The sequence below is a fragment of the Mastigoproctus giganteus genome, chromosome 11 (assembly GCF_048544385.1).
Source record: "Mastigoproctus giganteus isolate SK-2022 chromosome 11, ASM4854438v1, whole genome shotgun sequence".
Taxonomy (NCBI): domain Eukaryota; kingdom Metazoa; phylum Arthropoda; class Arachnida; order Uropygi; family Thelyphonidae; genus Mastigoproctus; species Mastigoproctus giganteus.
Genome location: NC_143585.1, coordinates 14,724,534 through 14,736,544, shown reverse-complemented (window position 1 = coordinate 14,736,544; position 12,011 = coordinate 14,724,534). Strand labels below are relative to the sequence as shown.

At 38.0% G+C, this 12,011-nt stretch overlaps 1 protein-coding gene across 2 annotated transcripts in view; it reads right to left on the bottom strand.

Annotated features, from left to right (window-relative positions):
• The window catches only part of LOC150077732 (uncharacterized), a 44,640-nt gene that overhangs the window by 20,364 nt on the left and 12,265 nt on the right, over positions 1–12,011 (bottom strand). For both annotated transcript variants that reach the window (XM_090384861.1, XM_090384862.1), the window contains exon 3: positions 10,222–10,367. In XM_090384861.1, the coding sequence (XP_090240987.1) occupies positions 10,222–10,367 (146 nt within the window). The remainder of the gene's footprint in view (positions 1–10,221; positions 10,368–12,011) is intronic.

Sequence of the window (12,011 nt, the reverse complement as noted above, 5' to 3'; positions counted from 1 at the left end):
CATGCTCGAACCATTCAAGGCCTTTTTTTTTATAGACCTCAATCAGATCACCTCTAGGTGCTTAGCCTCCATAAACTGTAATTTGTAAAACATAAGCCTTTCTTTGTAAGAGTAATCCTTTGTTCCATTCACTAATCTTGTTGCCCTTCTCTGTACTTGTTCCAGTAGCTCTACATTTTTATTAAAATCAGGCCTCCAGGCCTGTATACAGTACTCAAGGTGTGGCCCGACCATTGCCTTATACAAGGGGATAATCACCTCCTTATCCCTGCTATAAAAATTCCTGTATATCACTGGGAAGACACCATGAGCTACTTTTTCAGACTGTCTGCACTGCTCAGAATACTTCATATCTGCCTGCACAATTACCCCCAGGTCCTTTTCATTCTCAACCACTGTCAGTGTAGTACCACACAGTCGACCAATGGACAAAAGTTTATTTGACTGCTAAAATTATTGAAATGTCTGTAGAATAATTTAATAAGGCTGAGTATTAAAATTTAAAAAAAAAAAAAAACAGGGAAATTTTTATTGTAGTTTTTCACTATGCATTAAGGATGGAGTTTTTATTTAGACAACTGTGACATCTACTTTTTAAATTCCTGTATAAAATATGATTCCTTTACAAAATCTGAACATAATTCCAATGTTTATATTAACTATATGAAATTTAAAGTCAATACTTTAGTACTTAGAACATAAACTTTCTGACAGCCACCGTAGATGGGTTGTTCACAAAGCACTATTTCTTAAAATTTATTTTCCAAAAATGTTGATATAATTAAAATAGCATTAAAATAATGAGCCCTTTCAAGAAACAAGTTTCTGTTTTTCCATTAAATAACCACAATAAGAAACAATTAAGCTTGAGAAACACTTGTTATTCAAATAAGAAAAGGTAACAAAGCTCATCATACAGTTACTACTATAGATAAATCTGTAAAATTAGAAAATAATTCAAATGAATGGAACATTATTATATAAAGGAAAGAATACATGCCATCCAAGGATCTTAATAGCACTGTAAAGTAAGTACTGTAATCAAAAAGACAAATCCCCCATGACCTGCTCTGGCAGCCTGTCTGCACTGCTCAGAAAACTTCATATCTGATACAGCTACTCCCCGGCTCTTTTTCATTTTCCACTACCCTCATAACCTCAGAAATATGTACAAACTGTGTCGTACTACACTAGCGTAGTACCACACAGTTTGTACATATTTCTGAGGTTATGAGGTGTAAAAGACATAGTTTGAGCAAGCTCAATGCTAATGGGATTTTACCTCTTGCACAGATTATGCACTTCACGAGGCATAAATTTAAATTGAAGAAAAGCAGTTGCAGAATAGATGTGCATAAATTTGCCTTTAGCCAGTGAGTCATTGATTGCTGGAACAAACTTCTATCTGTTGTTTTGGAGGTTGATAACTTAAAGAGATTCATGGAAGAACTGGCCAAACTTTTGGAGCGAATGGATGAGTGAAATTGGAAGTGGTTTTTTTTTTTTTTTTTTGGCTGATGCTGTATAAGCTTGCTTTCTTGCATAATATGCCATTACTAATGCTAAAATCGGAAATCCCCCTACCATGGAAAATTGTTCCCATATCTGGGATAGTGCCCCTAAAACCTCGTTCAGGCTTCTAGATTCTATTCAAAAGAGGGCAGTTAGGCTAATTAATGACTCATCTCTAACAGAGTGTCTCCCCTCTCTGTCTCACAGACATTATGTTTCTGCTGATGCCTTTTCTATAGATACTTCCATGGGCACTGTTTTTCTGAATTGGCTTCTAAAATTCACACACTCTCTCTTTCAAAACAATCCGAACACGTGCCAAAACCAGTCAACATGCTATTACTGTCCAATTTCAAACTTACAAAACCAACTTTTCTTCTTCCTCATTTACTCATTCATCTTCTCTTTTCTGGAACAACCTTCCTTCATATGTATTTCCTGCAAATTACAATCTACAGAAATTCATGTCTAATGTCAACATGTATTTTCTTTCATCTTCTCAACCTTCAGCACATGCATGGTATTAAGTACTGTAGTTCTAATACCTCTAGTGTTTCGAGTTTTCATAAAAAAAAATAATAAATAAATAAAGTCCAGATCAGTACAGTAGGATCACTGCCACACAGTGGGTTGTTTATCTGCAGATTTTTAATATATGAAGAATTATTGCTGATAACCAGATCAAGAGTACTGTTTCCTCTTGTTGCCTCTTTAACATGCTGCTGTATGGTAACTGCAATCATTTTTTGTGCTATCCCTTTTAGGGAAGGTAGGATGTACAGTGTCCTTGTACTCAGAAGAACTTGATACTTTTGATCTTACAGGTTTTGGCTGAAAGGATATAGAAAGCAACTGACAGAAATGTTTTGGATTTTGTTAGCACGTTCTAATATACATTGTTTAGGGAACTGCAGTTGGGATGAAAATATACTTCAGGCCTGCTCTACAACTGACATGGCTGGAGGGACTTACATCTATTTGTATTGATCTGCTTCCTCTCTTAATGATAGATTATTTCTCTTTCTTTTCATCTATCTCTCAGAATTATAACAATGTTAAACTTCAGTTGCCACTTCTCAGCCCATCTACCCAACTTTTCCAGATCCTGTTGCAGTAGCATACTGCCATTACTGTCATTAACAACCCTGCCAACCTTTGTATCATCTGCAAACTTCGACACTAACCCCTGATATATCTTGATCAATATCATTGATAAATATACAAAACAGAGGACCCAACACCGAACCCTGTGTGACTCCACTAATAACATTAGGCCACGAAGAGCAGCACCCATTGACCACCACTCTCTGTCTTCTCCCACTCAACCATCCTTTTTTTCATCGTAGCAACTTACCCTTAATGCCATACAGCTCCAATTTGTACAGTAGTCTTCCATGTGCAACAGTATCAAAAGCTTTCCTGAAATCCAAGTATATGATATCAAAATTAATTTTTGCACCCAGTTCCTTTCTGACCACACAGTATCCAATCAAATTGGTCATACAAGACTTACCCTTGACAAACCCATGCTGTGTGTGAAGTATTGCTGCAGTCTTGTCTAAATGATCTTGCAATGCTTCTTTAACCAGTGACTCCATTATTTTCCCTGGAATAGAAGTCAAACTAACAGGTCTGTAATTACTTGTCACCCTTTGATCCCTCTTTGTGAATTGGAGATACATTTGCATATCTGCAGTCTGTGGAGACATCCCCAGAGTCAAAAGAAGTCCTAAGATGCTGAAACTTACAGAATTTAAGCCTTTCTTACAGAACTTAAACTTATAGAATTTAAGAGAACTCCTGTGTTCCTCTCACCAATCTTGTTGCTCTTCTCCTGTACTCATTCTAGCAACTCTATATCCTTCCTAAAATGAGGCATCCAGACCTATATGCAGTACTCAAGGTGTGGCCTGACCATTGCCTTATACAAAGGTATAACCACCTCGTTGTCTCTGCTAGCAAAATTCCTATATATCATTGACAATATATACCAATGACATATACAGGGTATCCCAAAAAGGTCTAACCAATTTTAAACGTTTGTAAAAAATGTAATTTTAATAATAGAAACACAAACCTGTGCTAAATGTGAGAGAAACAGTTGAAGTTTTTATTTCAATAATCTGTTCTAATAATCCATTCTTTTCTTTTGCAGATTGTGACGGTTGTCCTGAAGTTTAAGTAGAGAGGTAACAAATGGATCCCGTGACTAAAGCACAGATAGTGGGGTGGTTTACTGACACCCGGTCTGAAACGCAGGTTCAGCATAATTTCAGGAGTAAATACGGGATAAAGCCACCAACCCATAACAGCAACAGAAAGTGGTATCAGCTATTCAAGGAAACAGGTAGCGTCCATCCTAAGAAAAGCCCTGGTCGACCAGCATTGATGCAGGAAAGAGTGGAAGTTGTGAGAGTCGCATTCATTCATAGTCCTCGAAAATCTGTTAGAACAGCAGCACAGCAACTGGCCATCCCCAAGACTTCAGTGCATAGAGTGTTGCAAAGAAAATTGAAAGTGCACCCTTATAAACTGCAGATTCTCCAGCACATAACCCGGGATGACTGTGTGAAACGTAAACAATTCGCAGAAGACATATTGGAAAAAATGGAACAAGATGAACGTGTAATCACACGGATTTGTTTCACAGACGAGTGCACATTTCATGTTTCGGGAAAGGTGAATAAGCAAAATGTCAGAATTTGGGGACTGAAAACCCACACTGCACGCATGAGTATCAGCAAGATAGCCCAAAGGTGAATGTGTGGTGTGGAATCATGGTTGATCGTGTTATTTTACTCTTTTTCTTTCAAGAAGCGACTGTGAGAGCGGATTTTATTACCAGGACATGATTGAGCTTTATGTATATCCTCAATTGGATGAACTGCCAAATGGGATTATTTTCCAACAGGATGGAGCACCGCCACATTGGGCTTTGAGTGTGAGGAGGTCTCTTGATGACAAGTTTCCTGGCTGTTGGATTGGGCGTGATGGTCCCATTGCATGGCCATCACGTTCACCAGATTTATCCCCTTGTGATTTCTTCTTATGGGGATTCATCAAAGACACAGTCTACAAGACCCCTGTTGCAGATATCGCAGACTTAAAGCACAAAATTACAAATGCAATTACCATGATTAAACGTGACGTCCTTGAAACAATGTGGGATGAACTTTATTACCGATTAGATATTGTTCGTGTGACAAGTAGTGCACATGTTGAATGTCATAAAAACTTCAACTGTTTTTCTTACATTTAGCGCAGATTTTGTGTTTCTATCATTAAAATTACATTTGTTACAAACATTTAAAATTGGTTACACCTTTTTGGGACACCCTGTATATCATTGACAATATATACCAATGACAATATATATCACTGACATGGCCCTTCGAACCCCCTTTGTGAATGGGGATCATTTGCACATCCCCAGTCCTTGGGTACCTCCCCTGTATCTAAGGATGCTCTCATAATTAAGGCTATGGGTTTGCTTTCTTCCCTCGCTGCCTCCTTCAATATAACTGGATAGATTCCATCTGCCCCAGATGCCTTTTTTTTATGTTTAACTTCAACAATTTCTCCTGTACTTTTCTCTCCGTTATTACAGAATCATTTAGCTCCCTGTTAGATTTTAGTAAACTTCTGTCCACCCCTTCCTTACAGTATTCCTCCTGTGTAAATGTAGACGCAGAATGCTCATTCAGTTTGTCAGCTATCTCAACAGGATCATCAACAGTCAAACCACCAACATCAAGTGGACAAATCTGATTCATTCCCTTCCTTCTAGAGTATACATAAGTAAAGAAGTCTTTGTTGTTTTTCTTTGCATCCTTTGCCAAGGATTTCTCGTAATCAGCCTTCACTTGCCTAACCTCCTTTGTGACTTGATTACAGACTAGCTTATATCTGCCATAGGTTTCTGTGTCACCTGCTAATTTATATGCATCCCACCATTTTTATTCTCGGCCACGGGCCTCCTTAGTTCATCTGACATCCATTTAGGCCTAAATCTTGAACAGTATTTCTTAGTTGGTATGAAAAGCCTAGTAGCTTCCAAGATTAATTCCTTGAAGGCTTCCCCTTTAGAATTCACTGTTTTTAACATCATCAGTCAGTCCCACTGTATAGAATTTAAAAACTGCCTGAGGCCACTATAGTTACCTTTACAAAAACAAAAACCCTTCCCTTTACCCTTGATGGTAGTTACATCTTTAAGTAAATACCACATCAGCAGACTGTGATCACTGCAAATTCCTAATACATTGAGTCATCACTGCTGATAATCAGATCAAGAGTACATCCCCAGGGGCTCACATCTGGTGAGTATGGCCTTGGCACACTCAGTGTCTTGATGTTGTTGTTGTTATTTTGATTTTTAGGAGCATTAGCAACTAAGGCCATATTGCTCCGGGGATATGCAGTGGTCATTCCCTGACCTTTCCACATCCTCCATATTTGATGGTCGTGGGCTCGAACCCCGGTCTAATCAAGAAGTGTGTGCTATGCACTGCTGCTCCTGCCCACTTGGCTACGGAGGAGTCACAGGGTCTTGAGCTGGATATCATCATTCTTCTCTTTCTTAGTGATTCCTTTCTACTTCTGTCTCTCTCTCTCTCTCTCTCTCTCTCTCTCTCTCTCTGGGTAACTCGGGAATTTTTTTTTGGCTGGTGCAGCATAAGCCTCAGGCTTCCTTGCACCATATGGCCAATAATAATAATAATAATTACCTCCTCTGGTTACCCATCGAACAAGTTGCTGTAGAAAATAATCCTCCAATAAATCTACAAAAAAAGTCATGCTTACAAGTTAGTGCAAATGCATCAGATCTGCTCGTAGCTAACTACTAAATAGTTATATAAGGCAGTTTTCATCCCGGTTATCACCTATGCTTCTGGAGTCTGGTACAAGAAGGCCAATACTGTAGTAAACAGATCGCGCCTAGGAACTATCCAGCGCTCTCTTCTCCTTCTGTCCTCGCGTGCCTGTCGCACTGTCAGCACCCATGTGCTCCAGGTCCTCACTGGATCTCTTCCACTGGACCTGGAGATTGTTCGTCATGGGTTGCTCTACCAAATAGCCAAAGGAAGAGCAGTTACTTGTGCAGGTTTCACCACTGACCCAGCAAATAATAGAAATGCTGAAAAGAAGAGACTTAATGAACATCTAACAGACACCTGGCAAGAAAGATGGCAGGCATCAACTAAAGGCGCTGTCACCAAAAGATTCCTCCCTGATGTCAGGGCCTCCTACCCCCTCACACCTGTCTGGTTTTCACCAGGACTCTATGCTACCTACCTCCTCACTGGACATGGCTCCTTCCAGAAAAAACTACATGACTTCAGAATTTCAGAATCATCCCGCTGCCACTGTGGAGAGGATCAGACGTGGGAGCACCTTGCCCACAGCTGTGGAATCTACGAGGACTTCAGGAGGATCCTAATAACAAAACTACGCTTCAACTACCAAATTCAAGAACACCTCACCCTACAGAATGAAGAAACTTACCGAGCTCTGACTCAATTTGCAATGGACTTATTTACCAGGCAGAAAGCGCTACCACCACCTTAGTATCCGAATCAATAGGTCATAACAACCATGACTGCCAATTGTTGCTACGCATCATTGAGCCATGGATGCTAACGCCTTGGACCAACTTGCACAAGACTTGAACAGCAGTGCAATAAAAGACAGGGTCCGCACATACCTTGACAAATTCCTCATCATTGATTTCTGGACAAACTTCTCTCGACCAGATGTGACACATTTCATCAAGAAGAGGCCTAGCATCGATCCCTGGACTTTACCATCAATCTTGGACTCCCGGTTTTGACCACCCCCACTGTTCGTTCTGATGGACTACTGGACCAGCCTTCGGTCTGGATGCGACACAGACTCACCAAATGGAGCCCCAATGACGGCACCTGAACTAGACCTTACTGAACATGACCCATCCACCATAGCAGCACTCACACTGCTGGATTTCCAGCAAGTTGTCGGCTCCAACTAACTGGCCGTGCTAGCTGTACCTACCCTGAACTTGTGGAGTATATCTCTCTCTCATTTTTTTTTTTTTATTTTTTTATTTTTTTTATTTATTTTTTTTTTTTTTCGGCTTCTTTCTTCTGTTTCCTGCCATCCGTTCTTTTACTCCCCCCCCCCCATTTTTCTCTTACAGAATGATTTTTTTTCACTCCTCTCTCTGGTGAGGCACTGGGCATGCCACACTGTCATCAGGGGCCATCTTCCCTATTGGCCCCTTTCTTCTGTTTCCTACCCTCCAGTCTTCTGCCTTCCTCCCTTACTTTTCTCTTGCACAACGTTTTTTTTTTTTTTTTTTTTATTTAGTTTATATATATATATATATGTGTGCGTGTGTGTGTATATACATATATTTATATATATACACACACACATTCCCCACAGGTCTAAATCTAAAAACATCAAAATTACTGCCCGACCTATTTGGCCCTAGAACAAGTTATCAGCGAACAACCCTATGCTCTGTTAAAATTACAACCGTTGCTCAAGAAACAGCGATCATCTCATTCTCAAATCTGGTCCTAGCCACTGAAATCCCAGGAAAGTAGGTGGCAGGACCCGCCAGAGTACTCTAGCTACAGTGGTACACCCGGTCAGCCTCCCCGTGGCATGGTGTGGTAACGTCGGGTCCCACTAGGGGCTCGGCGGCTAATAGACCGGAGGAACAAAGGGCACAACACAATATACAGCACATGACCCCCACACACTTCAAATCTCTGGCCCCGATACAATGTACACCCGCGGAGATGGGAGAAATCCCAGGAGCCGTTAGACACTAACATACCTTATACCTTATACTAAATAGTTATAAGCTTGGCATCATCTACAAAAGTCTTGCTTGTGTGCGAGCGACCAATCCACAAATTCCAATCAATATCTGTGAAGTTAAAATCCCCCATTACAAGACATTCTGATTTACTGGACAACTCTATTTTGATACACAACTGTTCATTGTAATCATCAGAGTCATTAGGTCTATAACACACTCCTACTCTCATTTTCCCTTTCCCAAGTGTTTGTGTCACATCAAGCTGACTCAAAATTGCACTGTCCACCGATGTCAACTGGGTGCACTTCTTTAGATTTTGTGTGTTTCTTAACTAACAGCATAACCCCTCCTCCATTCCTACCGTCTATCCTTTCTGTACACATTGTACTCCCCAAATTCCAATTCTGCACTGCTTATATCTGTGTGACACCATATCCCAACAATATCTGCATGATGCCTTGATCAGCACTTCAAATTCATCAAATTTATTTACTATACTTCTAGCATTCATGTACATGCAAAGATACATGCACTTGTTCTTACTCTTAGTTACCCTAACACAGCCTATGTATTTACTTGTTCCATGATGACTCCCAGCAGCTCTCGAAATCTCCAGAAACTTGCTCTCTATACTGCTGCTCATTACAATAGAAGCAGTGCAAAAATCGCTTTCGCTTCTGCCTGCAGCTACTGTTAATCTTTTAGTCTGTGAATCTCCCTCAAGCTAGCAGTTTTCAAACCCACCTAACACTGCCTCGGTACCATCAGAAAATTGACCGAGATGCATCATAGCCAGTTTTGTTCAAATCAAAATATGATCAGTCCCTAAAGCTCAGATGGAGGAGAAGTGTTGTTATCCAGATTTTGCTCCGTTTAATCCTGGGATTTGCTTTTCCACATAAGCTCTGATGCTACGAAGTGGAGCTAAGGAATCTGCCACTTGGTAATTGAGCAGTGGTTGAAACTAGTGGAGTTACTGCAGACAAAAAAAAGGGGGGGAGGGAAGAAAAAATCAAAACTATTCTCATTTCTAAGTCTTTTCTTATATTTTTTTAAAGTGAACAAATGGTTAAAAGAAGCAAGAAACTTATTGGATATCAAACAAAAAGCTCATATAAGATTCTCAGAATCACTCGAACACAGAAATTTCCAGATGCTTAGTGCTTTAATATTGTGCAATATCAAAGCACTTCAATTTTATAAATATTGCTCCAGCTGTGAAATATGCTCATTCTTTTCGAATATATATTATCTGGTATTTAACTCTATAGTGTGGAATAGTGCTGCCAATTAAACCTGAATTTTGGTTTTGAACATACACTTGGTATCATTCATTGCTGACCATATTGTGCATATCTTATCTTGTTTGTTATGTTTGTTATTTTGTTTTTAGGAGCATTAGCAACTAAGGCCATATTGCTCCGGCGATATGCAGCAGTCATTCCCTGACCTTTCTGCATCCTCCGTATTTGGTGGTCACAGGCTCGAACCCTGGTTTAATCAAGAAGCATGTGTTATGCACTGCTGCTCCTGCCCACCTGGCTACGGAGGCGCCGAATACCTTATCTACTTAGTATCAAAATTATGCATCAGCTAATATAACTTGCTTTTTTTTCCAAACAATATCAACAATTCATTGGTTTGTAGCTTTTAAAGCACATCAGCATTTTAGGACATACTTCACTGATTTATTATGTCTGCTTAAGTGTGTTAAAAAAGACAAATTGATAATACTGTATTGATAAGAAGTAAACCATATAAATATTTAGTTTTTAATACATTATACTTCCGTTTTATTTATTACAAATGTATTAATATTTAAAAATTCTAAACTGTCAATGAGCATATGATGTATAGGAAATTTAAATAAAGAGAAATTTTACAGAGATTTCAACTCCTACCCTTGGCAGATACACATGGCGATTGATGTAGTTTCCTATTACAAAATTATCATCGATATACTCTGGCGAATATGTCTTTGATCTCTTCTCTAATTTTTTAGAATGCTTACCAAACTTCCACTTATGGAAAACATAAGCAGCAGCACCTTTACAGATAAAACAACATAATTATTAGAAAAGTAATAGTTAAATTATAAAAGATACAAATCTTAAATAAAATCAAAATTCATTATTCATTTTTTGAGTATAAGCAACCTAAAAAGACAAAAATATTGAAGTAAAAAGCAAAAATTTTTATCAAAATAAAACATTCCTACTTTTACAAGGTAATATCAAGTGTCATATTACTGAAGAGTGATCAATGTAGAGAAGAACAGTGATATTTATGTTTTGAAATTATTCTCTTTTCTTATTAGTGAAGATCAATCACAATAGAAAAGTCCATTTACGTTATCTAATAAGGAAGGAGGAGTTTACACAACTTCAGGGAGCAAACATATGGATCTGGTACTATTCTCAAAATGCAAAAACCTGAGTTTGAATCTGTCAAATGAGAGAAACTTATTTATTTCTCATGATCTAAGTCAAAACTTGTTTCTGGTTTGTAGATGGTGAAATTTTATTTATCTCATAAGAGTAATTTGTAGATATCAGAAGACACAAATGTAAGCCAAGTTTTTATGAAATTAACAAAACTGGGTTGTAAATTTCTAAGTTACCAGAGAGAAATTGTTTGTTAAGTTATGCATGTATTCTATATCTTCCCAACAAGACAGTCACTTATAATAAAAATTCATGGTCTGAAAATAGAATTCTCTACATGTAACGGTGTCAGCCTACATTCTTGTAACATAATTTCCATGACATGTTTATAACCAGTTCAACAAAACCTGTAATTGATATCAAGTAAACAAACAAAAAACAAGTAGAAAACTCAACAGACTTTGCAGAGAGAAAGGCTAGAAAAGTGGATTTAGATTTTGTTCTTGTCTTTGTCTTTTAAACGATTAAAAGAAGTTTTCATACAGAATGAAATGTGGCTTATTCTAACAGATTCACTCCCATATAACTATCGGAATAAGCAATATTTTGTTCATTTATGATGAGAGAAGAAAAATAAGATTTGGAACAACAAAAATAAAGTGAAATAACATCCATTATTATCTAAGAATAGGAACAGGTGCATGTATACTTGCATGTACACCAATGCTAGGAGTTTGGTAAATAAATTTGATGTATTTGAGGTATTGCTCAAAACATCAAAGGCAGATACTGTTGGGATATCAGAGACGTGGTGTCACACAGATATAAGGAATGCAGAACTGGAATTTGGGGAGTACAACGTCTACTGCCTTTCTTGTGTTTATCTTCAACAATTTCTCCTCCACTTTACTCTCAGTTATTGCAAGATCTATTTTTATTTTTACTAATATTTTTATTTTAAATTCACAATATTACAAAATGGCAAAAACTTTTGCCTGGAGCAACAAATGTCAAGAAGAGAAAGAGAAAGAGAAATTAGTGAATATCAGTAAGAGACAGATTAAAATGACATTTAAATGAAGTTAAAAATACATATGAAATGAATAATCTTATAACTATTCCAAGTTATATGGAAGTGTTATATGGTATGTAGACTTTTCAGTTTTGTTTTTATTTACTTTATTCATTGTTTAAATTTTTTCCCCCTCTCCATGTTTCTTTCTTATGAGTTTTGTTCAAGCATTCTAATTATGGTTTCCATTGAGATATGCAACTTGCCCTTAATACCATACTACAATCCGACACTG